General features: G+C 44.8%; 1 protein-coding gene across 3 annotated transcripts in view; it reads left to right on the top strand.

Annotated features, from left to right (window-relative positions):
* Daam1 (dishevelled associated activator of morphogenesis 1) overlaps nucleotides 1-17,259 on the top strand; it is a 172,790-nt gene that overhangs the window by 113,231 nt on the left and 42,300 nt on the right. For all 3 annotated transcript variants that reach the window (XM_052739623.1, XM_052739624.1, XM_052739622.1), the window contains exons 4-12: nucleotides 3,505-3,576; nucleotides 9,454-9,548; nucleotides 11,267-11,600; nucleotides 12,509-12,619; nucleotides 12,733-12,836; nucleotides 14,188-14,254; nucleotides 14,475-14,592; nucleotides 14,946-15,084; nucleotides 15,342-15,400. In XM_052739623.1, the coding sequence (XP_052595583.1) occupies nucleotides 3,505-3,576; nucleotides 9,454-9,548; nucleotides 11,267-11,600; nucleotides 12,509-12,619; nucleotides 12,733-12,836; nucleotides 14,188-14,254; nucleotides 14,475-14,592; nucleotides 14,946-15,084; nucleotides 15,342-15,400 (1,099 nt within the window). The remainder of the gene's footprint in view (nucleotides 1-3,504; nucleotides 3,577-9,453; nucleotides 9,549-11,266; nucleotides 11,601-12,508; nucleotides 12,620-12,732; nucleotides 12,837-14,187; nucleotides 14,255-14,474; nucleotides 14,593-14,945; nucleotides 15,085-15,341; nucleotides 15,401-17,259) is intronic.

Here is a 17,259-nt window from a genome sequence, read left to right as displayed (position 1 = left end):
AGGATTTGTATTCACTTAGGACTACTTTTCGCAGTGTCATGAACTGTGGTCAATAATCTAGCTTGGGGGATTTGTTTTGTTTTTGAAATAGACCTTGTACAGTTCCCAGATTGGCTTCAAACCCAAGATCCTCTTGCTTCCATCTCCCAAGTGCTAGGATTATAGGTTTGCTCTCCATGGCTACAATAATCTATCCTAAGAGAGGGAAAAAAATCTTTTCTTTTGCAGACTGTAATAAGCTAATAGTCTTGCATAGATAAATGTTGTAATGGGATTGGTAAGGAAGGTGACTATAAAGTAGAGTTAACTGAACAGTTGAAGAAGGTGCTTGTTTGTAATCCCAGTGTCCAGAACTGCGTGACTAACAGCTCATTTTAAGGTTTGTAGAGAATTCCCCAGGGAGAGCCTCTGTATTTGGGATGGGGAGGGGGGGTGACAGAACAGAAGGGCTAAAGGGAAGCTTTTTAGCTGCTCTCTGAGCACAGATATGTCCACATAAGGCATGGCTGAAGGGCTAAGGAGCTCCCCAAAATGTGTGTAGAGGGCAGAGTAGAGGTCACCTGGGTAAGACATTGAACCTTAGAACCAGTGTGGCAGAAGTTGCAGTAAAGTTTGGGGAATGGTGAACTGTTTTTATCTGCTGCCCGTGTCCCAGTTCTCTCACAGTGAAATGGTTAAAAATGAAAGGCAGTCTTCTATTTGTCGTCCATGGCTCACGGGGCCTACTAGGTCTAATCTTAGGGGAGAGTGTGCCCTGACCTTTCCCCAACATCTCTTCTCCACCCCCTGCAGCAGCGTGGCCCAGCTCTGCTTGCCTCTTTTCTTCTTCAGTCAAAATGGCGTGATAACATTTAATACGAATCATGAAGCGGACTGAAGGAAATGAGAAGGTTTAGAACAGGGTCTGACGCGTAACAAGCTGTGTACATGCTGGGCATTGCCGTTGCTTCCATTACACTTGGTTCATCCGTGCAGTCTTGACGGTCTTATCTCCTTCTTCCCTCGAGTAAGGAAAGAGAACTGAGAGAGGCGGTCCAAAGAACAGTGCACGTCAGAGGGCAGGACATGCCTTCTCCTAGCAAGGACACGCTTGTCATGAGGAAGACTGCACACTTGTAAGTGTCTTCCCCTTGGCATGGCTCAGCATCTGAGCTCTTTATGGGATGCCCTCCCTCCCAGAACAGTTGGCTTGTTTGTTTCTGACTCCTCAGTGAGAAGAGACTTTTAACAGTCTCACATTAGAAGGAGAACACGGACTCAGACTTGTATTTCATCTGGCTGCTGCTGCAAACTTGTGTATGTAAGGACTGGGACTGCACAGGAAGCTCAAGAGGCGTGGTCAAAGGGAAGAGCTGAGAATCCCCCTGCCTCCTACTGCAAGAGCAGTATCCACCAGTGCATTCATACACACGTGTGTGATTTTTCTCAGCACTGAAGCATGTGATGTGAAAGAGCCCCATTTTGACTATAATATCTACTCTTAACTGTTAGTGTTATTAAAACATTTCCAAAGTGCAAAGTCTTCTTTCTGTGCACTAGTCTCAGTTTCTAAAATAATCTCTGTTTTGTATCCAGGACTAGGAAGCTTACAACAGACAAGCTCTTGTGGAACCTTGGACATGGGACTTGATTTTTGTTTGCTTTGGAAATTTGCCCTAGTTTGGGGAGAATAGAAAGATCTGGCACCTTCTATTTCATTTTATAGATTCAAATACCATTGAATATCACTGTGGGTTTTGGCTTGTTAAATACATTGGTAACAGCAGGGTTTTGTTAATTTTAATGCTCCTTTTAAGAGGAAAGCTGGGTTCGGCATTTATGCTGCCACCATAGCTCTTTTATTAACACGTTAAATTACAACCAAGAGCTGTTCTAAAAACTCATCAGACTTCCTGAATGTTTTTAAATCACAAGAGTGTAACCCAGCCCAACTTCAAAGTCACTGCTGTAGCCCTCCTTGGCCCTCATCGTCCAGCTCCGCATCCATTACTGCCTACTCAGGTGGCCCTGTAGACAGCCACTTGCCTTCTTGTTATGACAGCTTCAAAACAGGTTTGAATTATGTTCCTTCTATCATACCTCAGTAGCTCCACTTGGAAGTATTTGCCTAGGGAAAGTGCAGTGTGTGTGTGTGTGTGTGTGTGTGTGTGTGTGTGTGTGTGTGTGTGTGTGTGGTGTTAGGTATGGTGGCTCACAACTATAATCTCAACACTTGGAAAACTAAGGCAGGAGATTCAAGTTGAAGCCAGCCTGGGTTACAGAGACAGGGAGAGGAGGAAGGTTTTTAAAGATAAAGTTTAAGACTAAAATTCAAAGCTCTACCTAGAATTCACTCTCCCAAGAACCAGGCTGTGTAGGTGTGCATGTATGTATGTGTGTATTTGGGAACTGAGAACTCTGAAGCAGGTAGTGACTGCTCGAGCACCCCGCAGCAGCCGTATGTACATAGCAGCGTCTTCTTCACGGACGCAGGGCTAACCCGTTGTATCAGGGTGTTCTCTGGATGTGGAGGCAGAGAGCTACTGTGCCTGTTTTTCTCAGGCCTGTGGACACAAACATCTCCCCCACACGAAGTTGTGCAGAGATGTGTAGAAACTGCACACCGTGTGCCTCTTGGTTGAGCATGATGTGTCTGTAGCACAGGCTACAGTGGGCAGATGTTTCTGGGGGTTTCAGCTCAGGCTTGTCAGTGACCCCCCATCCACAGATGCTCCACCTGTTCTGGCTCCAGGTCACCCTGGGCTGTGAGACACAACTAGCTGAGGACCTTTGGGAGTGGGTTTCTGTTCTTTTTAGCAGAGATACACTCTGTTTTCTACCAAAACTCCTGAGCTAGCTCAGCAGGAGAGCTGTGCCTGGGACTAATGTGTGCTCTTTTTCTTACCACCACCCAATGTCACTAACCTACTTTAGGCCACATCAAATGAAATCCTACTGCAAAAATTTTAATTTTGTTGGCCTCTGAGCAACAGACTGAAAAAGTCTGGTCACCAACTGGCCATATCTGTACAGTGTTAAGGCAGGTCTCCTTCACTCTTGAATTTCATACAGATATGTAGTCCCAATATAGTTCTCAGTGTGACATGGGGCTCAGAATGCTCTTCTCAATGTCATTATGTCCCCAAAGGAAAAAACTATACCCTCATGTGACTCAACTCCCATGTAAACTCCCTTCCTCCATGAGTTAGAACATGTCCTTTAAACATGAAACTTTCTCTCTCTCTCTCTCTCTCCCCCTCTCTCTCTCCCTCTCTCTCCCTCCCCCCCCTCTCTCTCTCTCCCCCTCTCCCTCTCTCTCCCTCTCCCTCTCTCCTTCCTTGTTAGATTGGTAAGACCATCCCCCTGATGTATTCTATTAGCTCTGCAGACCATTGTCCTGATGCATGGCATACCAGATGTATTGCTACGTGTAGACCTTTGCAATGTATTACCTTTTTGTTGTTTCTAACTTTTTTTCTTTTCTTTCTTTCCTTTTTTTTTTTTTTTTTTTTTTTTTTTTTGTAGGACCAGGAAGAAAACAAGGGAGCAACAAGTTGGCCTGAGTTCTACATTGATCAGCTCAACTCCATGGCTGCTGTAAGTGTGATTCACATCCCGTGACAGTTAAAATCTTGTACCAAGTGCACAGCTGCACAGTGAATTTGATGGAGTAAGATCTTCTGAATGCTGTTACCTTTCCAAACTCCATTCCAAACACTCCGTGTCTGAGGTGTGGGGACAAGGGGGTGGAAATGTTGCTTAGCAAAGTGATTTTTCTAGCATGTTTTAAATAGAATCTACACATACTAAAATCTGATTGACTTTAATGTTATAAGAGGAAATATCATTTGAAATGTGTCTTGGATTCAACTTAAACTTGCTGTTGCTGTGACTAGTTGTCCAGAGCTTTGCAGCATTATTGTGGAAAGTGGAACCATCTAATGGTAGTGTAGCTGAACTGTCCCTTCATTATGCTCTTGCCAGCCTCCTTCCCACTGGGAACGTGGTTCCTCCCTGGCTTCTTGATTTTATGGGGGAGGCGTGATGCTCCTTTCCCATAAAAATATATAAAGAGTCAAAGTGAGTTGATGAAATGTGTAATAATAGGAATGCTCTTGGGAAAGCTTTGGTCCATGGCTTTTGGGTTCAGCTACCAGTTAAAATGCACGTTCAGTATCTGAATTCTGACCTCTGGGATGTTAGCATTCCAGGCAACTTGAAGATCATCTATTAATCATAGCTAAAATTCACAACAGATATAAATCACTAGCCTTTGAGCCTTACCAGCTTAAATCACGTTGCCACTGGTGAAAATTGAAGGCTGACCACAGTGTGCCTCAGTAGGCACACTCACGATCTTAAGAATCGTTTGTATCCAACTTTAAGTTTATAATATGAAATAGAAGGTAGCTTCCAGAAGCTTTACTCTACCTCTTCCCTGCCTCTCCTTATGGAGAATTCTCTTCTCGTGATTCCAAGCAAGGCCTTTAACTGACCCAGTGTTTTACTGCTGCTTCTCCTGTAAACATTAAAAACGAGCCAGAATCCATGAATCGCCTGCTCTTCTTTAAGTTTTGAAGGACCTTCACATTCAGTCTCTTCCTCTTCTTCCCCATTTCTTTCTTATTCTGTGGCTGTACCTTGAGTAATAAACAGCCCAGTAGATGTGTCCAGGACTGTATAAATTATAGAAGAAATCACATAAGTTTTTGCCTCGAGGGTTTCTGGTCTAAAAAAAAAAAAAAAAAAACAGATAAGAAAAGAAAATAACCACCAAATCCTATTCTATACACTGTGTACTGCACCAGAGATGAGGTACCTCAGCCCTTGTGTGTGTATGATAACGGAGTGGGAGATGTCTGATGACCCCCAGGGAGTTTTCTGTGCATCTACCCAAGCAATAATAATTTGGAGCCATTTATTATTTCTCACATATAGCGTTGTTTGTGAGTTCTTGTTCCTGACTATTAGGAAAAGGGACTGTCAGGCAGACTGTCTCTGGGTATAATTAAGTTGGCATTGTTTGATGTCTAACAAGAGAAATGCTTAGTTAATGAGTTCCCTGCCCTGAATGGAGAAGTACTAAGTATTGTGGATTTTTCTTTCCGTTGATGTTGGGAAGTCATATCAATTTGTCCCCTGCTGTGTCTAGGCTTATCCTGGAGGTACAGGGTCTTGGATATTCCAGGGTGTGGCCCTTCTTCCCTCCTTCCTCTTGTCCCCTGGAGAGCTCTTTGCAGCATCCTTGAGTGGTCTGCACTTTAACTGTTTGGTTCCTAACCCAGAACATTCCCCAGGACATCACAAGGTCATTAGATTATGTGCCTTTGCTGTCCTTTATGTGTCAGACACTTAACAGAGTTTTGAAATGCTCTTTCCTTAGGCCTGAGCCTTATCTTTCTAGGGTCAAGGATTAAGGGCATTAACTGTCCAGGGGCTAGCCAGGTCTCAAAACTCTGGCGTCCTTAAAGAAGCAAGGAGCCCAGTAACAGCGGAGACCCTGCTGAGCTCTGTGTCTCTCAACACCCTGCTTGCCACTAGTCCTTGCTTAGTTCTGGCTGACATCTGTGCTAGAGGCTTCCCCATAGCACACAGCAGAAACCCTGAGACATTGTCCCCTGGGACGGGGATGGGACAGAGTTCCTCCAAATCCTTCACTGTCCCAGGGCAGAATTCTGGCGGTCTACTTAGACAGATGTCTGATGAAGAGGCATTTGTCCACATTGTCGTCATCTGTCATCTGCAGCATCAGTGACAGCTACTACTACTGAATGTGCCTCATGTGACCGGCAGTACTGTTTAAATCCAACCCTCACGTTGTAGGGCCAGTGCTATTCATAGACAGAGTCTGAGTCTGGAGGGAAGTTACCTTGCCCAAGGTCATCAAATTAAGAAATGGTCATCTAATTAGGAATTTAAACCATCTGGCCGAGCCCAGACATAGCTTGCAATTAGCCTCTCCCTTTTGGTTTTGAAATCTCACATGCGGTACATGAAAGAGGCCCGGGGAGGGACACTGCAGGTAGTGTCGACACTGTAGGCACTATGGGCCGTTTGGGGAAAGGAAGGCTTCTGCTTTCTTTAATGCCTCTAGAGTCTGATAAAACAGTCCAGGTTGAGAACAGCCACACTTGCTGTGAAACCAGCCCTTTGTGGAACAAGTTAAGTTACTTTACGTAAGCTTCATAACAAGAATGCTTTGTTCTTGGGGGCTGGAGAGATGACTCAGCGGTTAAGAGTACTGGCTGTTCTTCCGAAGGACCTGGGTTCAATTCCCAGCACCTACATGGCAGCTCAAAACTGTCTGTAACTTCAGTGCCAGGGGATCTGTGACTCTCATACAGAGATATATGCACGCAAAACCCCAATGTACATTAAATAAATAAATAAATCTTTGAAAAAAAGAATGCTTTGTTCTTTAAAGGACCCCTGAGTTATCTGCTGGCTTTTTCTCTTTGTCAAAGAGCTGTATGTATGGTACAGGAGAATGGCCTAACAGGTTTTAGGACTGGAACTTGGCTCCATTTTGCCCAGTTCACACCAAAGAAATGTTTCAGCCTAGAGTGGTTCTAGTCCAGGACACTGTGCCACGTCTGGGTACTGTGTCTCTGTGTGTCTCAGCAGCCTTCCCTGGAAGGTCCTTGCCAGTGTGTACTCAGGCTTCTGCTGGCTTCTTATGTGAGTGGCTACTTAGGCTTACACCCATCCTGCATGTGCACCAGTGCGTACTGCTTGTGTGGCTTGGAGCTTACCTCCAGACACGGGCTTAGCTCCTTTACCAGGTATTATGTTGCAAAGGGAACTTCGAAGAAGTCTGGACACTTGAGGCCTTCTATAAAAAGCAGCATTCGGATGGCAGGTTCAGGTTTGTCACACAAATGCGATCGCAGATCCAAATCTGATAGTTTCACATTAAGGCATGATCATGGTCTTTCTGCTCTGGGGGAGTCCTCCCTGCATTAGGAAAGGGAGTTCCAGTACAATTTTCTGTAGCACTTCATGAATCTTCCAACTCTAAGGAAGACAGAGATGGACCGCCATCTCCTTATGTTCAGAAGCCTTCTCCAGGGTTGCTAAAGTGCTAAGTTAGTGTTAGTGATCCACAATAAAATGTGTAGTTTGAGTTCTCAGGATGGCCTTAGGAAGTTAATCTCTAAAACAAGGAGTGGTACTCATTGTAAAGGCCTGATCCTGAGCTGCAGATTCAAAACAATTGCTGAGACTCCAGAGGAGTTCAGCTGCCACTGGAGAATGAACGCCCTTCACTGGATTCACACTGAGTTGTCCGCAAGACGGGGCTCATGGTGATCTGGAGGACTCACTGGCTATTTCTGCGCATAGCTTCGTCATCTCCTGTCGTCCGGTGACAGCTGTTGAGACACATCACCAGCGAAAGGACAGTTCTAGCAGAACAATGACAACTTAGGAAAAAAGGTCTTCTGCCCACTGCACCCCGCCCCGATGCCATAAGTACCCTGGTTATTCATTTGCTTTAAGCCTTACACTTCTTTCTCATCAAAAGGTCAAATAGGGTTTTAATTAACATTTAGTTACTTTATGTTGATGCTATTGATTTAAAAAATAGTAATAAAGTCTCCCATAATTTTCGAACCTGAGATAAAAAGAAACACTAGATCACTGAGATCCATAGATAAGTGTCAGGCTTTTCTCTCTCTGTGGACTCACCTCACTGTTCCTTATCCTTTTATCAGGGTTGGTAACAGATCAGGCCAAGGAGACAGGAATATGCATTTGGAGCAGGCAAAGGAAAGGGCCAGCAGCTCCGTGGGTGAAGGCTTCTGGGGTAGGAGGCTGTTCTGCCACAGCTAGGCGATCACGGATGAAAGAAGTGAAAAGACAGTAAACCTTGTGGATGTTGTGACTTTATGTCACCTGAGGACTCGAGAGATGCTACTTTAGCTGCTTTCCCAGTTGCTATGGTAAATTTTCTGAGAAAAGCACATTGACAGAGAACGTATTTATTGTCACCCACAACTCAAGGGTTCAGGACATCAGGGTAGGGAAGTCAAGGCAGCAGGATTTGACACAGCTGGTCACATGACATCCACAGTCAGGAGCCAAGAACAGTGATTGCCAGTCCTCAGCTTGCTTTCTCTATTTACAGTCCCGGATACCCTGCCCGAGGAACTGTCCACCCACAATTAGAATAGGTCTTCTAACATCAATTAATATAATCAAGATAATCTCCCATAGGCAAGCCTGCATGCCTGTTTCCCAAAGGATTATAGATTCGAGTTGACATTTAACACTAACCATCATAGACACACAACATATCACACACAGCATCCAGATACAGTGAAGGACCTTCTCAAGACAATATGGCAGCTGAGACTGGAGAGATGGCTCAGAGATTAAGGGCACTGGCTGCTCTTCCAGAGGACTCAGGTTTGATTCCCAGCATCCACATGGTAGTTCACAACCATCTGTAACTCCAGTTCCAAGGGATCAAATGCCTTCTTCTGGCTTCCTCAGTTATTGCACACATAACATACATATATGCAGATGAAACAACCGTACACAGAAAATGAAAATAAATAACTTTTAAAAAAGAGAGAATATGGTAGAGTGTTACAGAGCAGGATGCTCAATAGTTATTCTCCCCTAATTTCATGACACCTGCCATACACATACACACACACATAGTACCACACTCACACAAACAATAAATAATGCCACTGAGATCTGCTTACTTAGAGCCTTGCTCCTGCAGCATCAACATTGCCTGGAAAATTTTGCAGGATTGTAGCTTCTCAGGCTTCCTAAGACCTGCGTAGACAGTCAACTGGAGAAACACTACCTTAGCAGCTCTCCACATAGCCTCTGTGTGTGTGTGTGTGTGTATGTGTGTGTCTGCCTCTTCCATGTCTCTGTCTCTGTCTCTCTCCCTCCTCTCCTCCCTCCCCTGCCTCCCATACTTTGATTTCTAAATGATGTTGGGTCATAATTAAGAACTTGCATTTACTCTGAGAGTAGAGACCATGTTAGTATCAGATTCAATTTAATTGTTACTTTAAAAAATTATTTGATGTAAAGACATCCCTTTCATCTTGATTCCAATTTCAACTAACTCTAGTGACCACATGGGACGTGGCTGTGTGTGTTACCTGACCCTGTGATGGTTTCACCTTTGGTTGCCAGAAAGTTGCACTCAGCTGTAGGGCCCAGCTTCTTCTCTGTCGACTACAAATGGCAACATCTGCATCAGGGCGTGTGATACAATAATTGTACGAATTTGTGCAACCCTCTTCTACAATGTCTAAATGTTTTATTCAAATGTCATTTATAGTTGGAAGTCTAACTTGCAGCATAGACAGAACTTTGCAGAGTTCTTGGTGGGGCTCTATGTCTGTGCCGGTACTAAGTCTTACTCAGAGATGCACTGCTATTTCTTTAGAAGTCATTTACAGTAATTGAACTGTAGTAATGAAGAAGTAATCCTGTTTTCTTTTGTAGAGAAAGTCTCTGCTGGCTCTAGAGAAGGAAGAGGAGGAAGAGAGGAGTAAAACCATTGAGAGTCTAAAGACAGCACTGCGGACAAAGCCCATGAGGTGTGTCCCCTGGGTAGCTCAGCCACCCTCCCTTCCCCGGCCTTCCCCTCCTTTCCTCCCCCGTTTGCTGCGATGCTCGCACCTTCCAGGGACGCTTCCATGTCAGAGCATGTAACTGATCCATGGGTAGCTACTCTGATCTCTGAACGTTTGGTGAGAGCTTTCCTTCTTTTTAAAGAGAGGCAGACAGTGACTCAGATAGATAATAGTTTTCAAAGAAGAGGAAGGGAGAGAGGAGAGAGGAGAGGGAAAGAATGCTAGAGCACAAGGATGTCAAGACCATTTTTCGTTTCTCTTGGGAATGTCAGTGCAGCCATTTGGGAATGTGGTAGGGCAGCTCGCTCCTCACGGTGTTAACCATAGTGTTGCCGTATGACCCAAAAGCTGTCCTCCTAGGCATATAGACAGGGAAATGTCTCCCAAACACTGTGTACAGATGTTCATTATCAGCATTATTCAAACTAGTTTTGTTGTTGTTTTAAATAGCAACAACCCATATCCAGCTGACAAATGGATACTGAAACGTAGACTGTGGGATATTGCTTGACCACTGAATTGTGCTCTTTAAATCAATGAATTTTATGGCATGTGAATTATATATCAAAAACTATTATTAAAAATAAAGATGGGTTGACTTCCTGGCAAGGAATGAATTCTCTCTACTAACCATTTCCACTCTGGCCCTCCTCCACCATCACCTCCCACTACGACTCCAGAATTGGTGAGGTGTTGCAGTTCTTACAGTGCGTTTCATCATCACTGGTGCCCCGCAAGTGAAGGGGAATGTGGTCGAGTGGAATAGTAACAATTATCTTTATCTTTACTTAGTAATAAAATACAAACTAAAAAAAAGTATTGATGCATAAAAAACTATACAAGAGTTTGACAAGAGTTGTCTGGACCACGATGACGAGCTCCTCACTTCTCAGTCTGTTGTGAACTTTACTTTCAGAAGCTGAGGTGTCTGGAGGTGAGGGAGGTTGGGAGTTTCCGGGTAGTCCAATAAATAGGTTATCTCTGGGCTGGGCAGCTTTCAGATGCACATGCGCATTGTAAATTCTCATCCTTAACAGTAAAGGTTATAAATAGTGATAAAATCAATTCTCAGTAATAAACCTGTGTGTATATTAGGATTCCCTGTAGCGTGCCATGTAAAAGGAGGGTTTTGTTCTAAACGCCCTGGCAATAAAAGCAGTCATTTGTGATGAGCAGTAGAACAGAAGGATGCTGCTCTTTGTAGGGGCCGTGTTCAGGGCCAGTATACACCACCTGGGAACTAGATGCGCCATCTAATCAGCAGATGACCTTTGACCGAGCACTGCAGAGGTAGTCTAGGGATGGGGCTGTAGCTCAGTGGCAGAGTGTTTGCTTAGCATGTGTGAGGTCTCGAGTTCAGTCCCCAACGCAGGGAGAGTGGAGGAAAGGTCTGTGTGCTAAGTGGCTGCTGTTCCCGGCTGTGTGAAGATGTGCTCTGTTGCTTCTGTGTACCAGCTGAGGTGTGCTTGCCTCCAAGAGAGACTCTTCTCACAGTCGGGTTAGACTGACCATTGGTTCTGTGCCATGGAAGAGGTACAGAACCAAGAGAATTACCAAGACCTCGTTAATGGAAGCCTTGGGGTTCTCCAGGAAGTGAGTCCACTTCCTTTCCCGCAGGCTTTTCTGTTACCATGGATACAAAAGCACAAAGGGACGACTCTGATCACTTCTCTCCCTGGCAGGTTTGTAACCAGGTTCATCGATTTGGATGGCCTGTCCTGTATTCTCAACTTCCTGAAGACGATGGACTACGAGACCTCTGAGTCTCGGATACATACCTCCCTCATTGGCTGTATAAAGGCACTGATGAACAACTCTCAGGGCCGGGCCCACGTCCTGGCTCACTCCGAGAGTATTAATGTAATCGCTCAGAGTCTGAGCACAGAGAACATTAAAACAAAGGTGGCCGTGCTGGAAATCCTGGGCGCCGTGTGCCTGGTTCCCGGGGGTCACAAGAAAGTCCTGCAGGCTATGCTGCACTACCAGAAGTATGCCAGTGAGAGAACCCGCTTCCAGGTAGGGCTCCCACAGGCTTTCTCACTCACCCCACTCTTTATAAAGACAAGTGCCTTTCCTGGCCCTGGACGGGGATTGCTTGATAGTTCCTCCCAGTGCTCACACTTTGTCTGCAAACATTTCCTTTCTCTTAGGTTCAAGAACTGGGAAATAAAATACGCTTTCTACCGTTGATCATTCTGGGGTCTAAGATATACCGAACTCAGAACTGTGACCCTGGGCTGGAGTATGTGTTGCCCTCACAGAGGGCCTGGGTTCAGTTTTCGGCACCCACGTGGGGATTCACAACCATCCATAATTCCAGTTCCAGGAGATCTAATGACTTCTGATCTCTGGGCACCAAGCACCCACGTGGGGATTCATAATCATCCATAATTCCAGTTCCAGGAGATCTAATGACTTCTGATCTCTGGGCACCAAGCACCCACGTGGGGATTCACAACCATTCATAATTCCAGTTCCAGGAGATCTAATGACTTCTGATCTCTGGGCACCAAGAACACACGTGGTGCACATGCATAGATGTAGGGAAGACACATATAAAATAGAAACAAATACATTTAATAAAATAAAATTTAAAACAAAATCTGTGACTGCATCCTCTATATTATGTAGCACACAGCTTTTGGGTCCACTGAATGGAATGTTCCCTGAAAACTTTGCAGGTCATTATTTTTTATTTAGGATCAAAATTAATAGTGAGATTATGTTACCATATTTTTACTCAAAAGTAAAAAGCATGTGGAGACAAGCAAAGTTTCCTGTATTTTATGTCCACCTGCTGTGCCCACAGCTGGAAAAGAGTTCACAGCCCCAATCCTGAGTTACAGAGGAGGCTATCTGCGAATCAGTGTCATTCTGACTAAGTGATATCTGAAAAATTAACTTCCTGTTTGTATAATTGACAGACATTAATTAATGACTTGGACAAAAGCACTGGACGTTACCGGGATGAAGTGAGTCTCAAGACTGCCATCATGTCCTTCATCAATGCAGTGCTAAGCCAAGGAGCCGGAGTGGTAAGAACTCTGCCCTGCAGTCTTACATGGACAGCATTAAAAACACTTTTCCAGTGTGGTGACTATATAGTGGAAAACCATAACTTTGTGTTGGGTCCCCCTTTTATTTTCAGGAGAGTTTGGATTTTCGACTCCATCTTCGCTATGAATTTTTGATGTTAGGAATTCAACCTGTTATAGATAAATTAAGGGAACATGAAAATTCTACATTAGACAGGTAAGTCATACTGGTTACGGCTTGAGAGGGTCCATGCATATCCACCATATGACTCTGTGGCAGATGAAGTGCCAGCCCATGGGCTGCTTTCAGCCTGCCTGTCACGTCATGGGCTTGCACAGCCTGTTACTTCAAATTATGGTCTGTTGGTGACCCTTCATCTATGAGGGAGGCAGTGTGGCATAGAGAGCTTCATGTGGCCCAGTCTGTCCTGCCATGGTCTTGATTCTGCTGTGTATCCTGCTGAAGTTACTCATAGTTTCTGAACTTTACTATTTTTAATACCTATAAAAATGGTAATGATGTCAATGGCAGCTGGACTCTAGTTCTGTCATAAGAACCACCTCTGAGACCTGTGGAATCACTTAGAAACTTTAGTGAGAGCCAGTCTCCAGCCACTGTTCAGTTGTTACCATTTCTGAGGCATCCCCAGCTTGCAGATGCTTGCCTCCGCCGCTGTTTCCCTCATCCACACACCCCAGCATGCCCTTCTCCTTGACAGTCAGTGGAGGTGCCTAGACGTACTTACCTCGGCCCTTGTACTTAGTGTTTCTTTGACTTTGAACACCTTTCACAGATGTTCTGATCACTTGTTCCCTTACTCTGCAGAGTGCCTGTTTCAACTTCTGTTCCCTTCTCTGTTTTCCCGCCCCTTACCACTGTGTGTTTGTCCTCATAAACTGCATCATCCCTGGACTGCAGAACTCGGAGTGGAGGTTAATGAAAACTTGCACAAATAAATGAAGCTCATGAATAGTTCTTTTCTGATCTGTAACTCAACAGCAAGTCGAGTATGGGGGAATGGGCTTGTTTTTCCATGAAAGAGTCAGCAAGTTGAATCTGGACAATTTTTAGATTTGATAAGCATTTATTCACTTGATAATTACTTACTATGTGCTATGGGCCCTACGTTTTCTTTCTTTTTTTTTTATTTTTTTTCTCTTATTTAACTCAGATAAGTTTTGTTTTTTTTTCCTTAGAAAAAAACATGATTAAGCAAAGGCATTCTAGTTTTGTTACCATGTTTCTTTTGTAGACAGCTCTAAAAATTAGAAAGGGCCTTTCTAATCTGTCTTTGCTGGACAGAGGGTCGACCCCAGGGCCTTACATGTGATGCAGTCACTCCCTACTATTCTGTATCCCCTGCCTTTGCTTTCTGAGCCAGGCACTCAACTATGCAGCCAGGCTGGGCTTGAGCTTGGGCTGCTCCTGTATCTACTTCCTGAGTGATGGGGTCACATCAGTACACTACCACAGTGTGCCTAGGCCTACACTTGAACATCCTGAGCCCTTTGTATTTGAGTTTGTGAGATATTCCACTTTTACTAATTTTTGTTCAATTACCTTTCAGGCATTTAGACTTTTTTGAAATGCTCCGAAATGAAGATGAACTAGAATTTGCCAAAAGATTTGAGCTGGTATGTATTCTTATAATTGTTCTGTGTGACTCGTCAGATGATAGGGTTTGCCTCTTGAAATGCATGCTCTGTGTTGGCGGGGCCAGTGCAGCCTGTGAGCAAAGGTGAAGCCCTGTTCTGCTACCTAAGGGTCCACTTGTATCTGTGTGCGTGCACTCTACCTCTGTTGGGGAATTACGACATTGACGTCTGATTCAGGTTTGTTTTCCCTGTGAAATAGGTTCACATAGACACAAAAAGTGCAACTCAGATGTTTGAGCTGACCAGGAAGAGGCTGACTCACAGTGAAGCCTACCCTCACTTCATGTCCGTTCTGCACCATTGTCTCCAGATGCCTTGTGAGTGGTAGGACTGTGGGAGCCATGGAGAGCGGGGACAGCATCCAGACGGTTCTGTCTTCTCGACAGTACTAAATAGGTTGGGTGCATCCCAGGGACCCCAAGCCACAGCATTGTGGCTTCCCAGTGTTTGTTTCCTCACAGAAAAGGGGCAGTTACAAAATCCTCAAAATGAAATGACCTAGAATTTACTTTGATTTCAAAACCAATGCATGCCTCACAACACATGTAGGAAGGGGTGTGGAGTGTGCCTCGTGATCAGATCTGTCTCCACGGGTGTCTACTGTTGAAAACTGCTCATCCTAATTCACAAACAGCTTGAAGATTGTTTCTATCCCTCTTTTCCATTTTAGACAAGAGAAGTGGTAACACAGTTCAGTACTGGCTGCTGCTAGACAGAATCATACAGCAAATAGTTATCCAGAATGACAAAGGACAGGACCCCGACTCCACACCTTTGGAAAACTTTAATATTAAGAACGTCGTAAGAATGTAAGTCTCTTCTCACCTTGAGGTCTGTGAGATCATGGTGGCAATGTGAGATACTCATTTTCCTATGTTAGAATATAGCTGAGACAGATGAAACGTTCTAGGGTCAAGCTGAGTTACAAATCAACCCATGAACTATGGCTGAGTGACACCTGGGTTTCACCGAGGACTCTATACAGCACACTGTGTGTGTGCCCAACACATTTGGCGATGGGCATGTTTTGTTCTCTGTAACAAGTGTCCCTTTAACTATTCTGCAGGCTGGTTAATGAAAATGAAGTCAAGCAGTGGAAAGAACAGGCAGAGAAAATGAGAAAAGGTAAACGGCAAGGCCCTGGTGGCAGGGGTGGCTGCGCTCTGGGGACTCCTCATCACGGCTTCGTGTTCACTTCTGTGCATCAATAGCCTTTCTTTTTCACATCCTAGGGCACTCGGGGTTGACTTTTTAAAATCAAACCGTTTAGTTTTCTTGCTGTTTCCCAGGTACTTCATACTTTCGTTTTATTATTCTCGAAGTATTTTAGAAAAGATGGGAACATTTACTGCTCAGATTTCATGAATTGAAAACAAAGAAATGCAGTGGGGGTTTGTTTTGATTTCCTTTTTTAAGGGCTGCTACGATGGCTCAGTGGGTAAAGGTACTTGACTCCGAGCCCGACAGCCTGAGTTTGATCCCTGGGACCCACATCGTGCAAGGAAAGAACTGACTCTTACCTTTAACTTACATGGACACATGTGTCCCCGCCCCCCATGAGCGCATGCATGTGTGCACATGCGCGCGTACACACACACACACACACACACACACACACACACACACACACTAAAATTATTTTTTTAAAAGAATTCATTAGCTCAAGATTTCTTTAAAAACGCCTGAGCACACAAGCCCCTGCCCCACAGCTGCACTTCACTTAAAGTATTTTGGGTTTGAATAAATACCAGAAGCCTAGGATTTCTCCAGACTCTTAGGACACAAGCACAGGCTGAGTACTGATCTCAGCAGTTCTGTTCTCTCCTGGCTCTAATGCGGCATCAGTCATAGAAAGCGAAATCCTGCAGAAAATCAATAGTCACTGTGGAGACATGCTCTGAACGCTAGCAGGCCTGCCACGAGTGGTACTGGAATCTGCCTTTGATGCTGTCAGTCAGCCTCTGACGGGAGAGACATTCGTGTTCCTCCTGATGCCAGCCACCCACAGAAGCATACAGCTTCCCTCCCTCCTTCAGAATCTTAGCAAATGAAAATCACCTTTAGGAAAGCAGTCTCACCTCCCCACTCCTCCCCACACTGGATGATGGACTGCTCCACTTATCACAGCCACTCAGTCACAGCCAGTGAAATACAGCATCTGATGTTCTGAAACAAGCACTCCCTCTCCTCACACCACATTTCCTCAGAGCCGTTGAGTGGGCAAGACAAAAGTCAGCTCTGCTGTGCTCCCTGTGCCTGCTGTTCACCCCATGGCTCTCAGGTCATCTTTACAGTACGTTCAGAATCTGCAGTGGATGGGAAGAAGTGAAGCCCTGACTAAGATAAAATGAGAGACTGAGCCATAGAGAAAGAATAGAGTCCGTTTTCTAGTCAGCTTCAGCGGCCACCCTGACATAGGCCAGTGTTATCTGAGGCAGTCTCAGTTTGGGGATTACCTTGATTAAGTCGGCCTGTGGGCATGTCTGTGAGGCATTTTCTTGAATGCAAATTGATGTAGGAGGGCCCAGTTCACTGTGGGCAGTGCCATCCCTAGGCAGGTAGGCCTGAGCTGTATAAGAAAGGTAGCTGACTGTGAGCCTGAGGGCAGGCCAGCAAGCAGTGTTTTGTAGTTTACGCTTCAAGCTCCTGGGGAGTTCCTATACTGACTTCCTTCAGTGATCGATTGTGACCTGGAAGTATAAGATTAAAAAACACCCTTTCCTCCATAGGATGCTTTAGTCATGTTTATCACAGCTACCAAAAGCAGATGGGAGCAGCCAGTGAGTGGATGGTTAAGAGTGTGCTCTAGAGTATGTAGGTTTACAGTCAAGAGCACTCGGGACATGACATTTTGAATTGTCCAATCATACATTCAGGGGACACCTGAGTCTCTGGTGTTTTGAGCTGTGCTGCTTCTCAGTAGGAGTCTGAACTCCAGCCTCATTCCTATGAGCAATGACATCTTCTCCAACCCTCTGGTGGTC

This window comes from Peromyscus californicus, unplaced genomic scaffold, assembly GCF_007827085.1.
Source record: "Peromyscus californicus insignis strain IS unplaced genomic scaffold, ASM782708v3 Scaffold_15__1_contigs__length_86483966, whole genome shotgun sequence".
NCBI classification, from domain to species: Eukaryota; Metazoa; Chordata; class Mammalia; order Rodentia; family Cricetidae; genus Peromyscus; species Peromyscus californicus.
The sequence above is the reverse complement of the archived record's forward strand: the minus strand, read 5'-3'. Positions and strand labels throughout refer to the sequence as shown.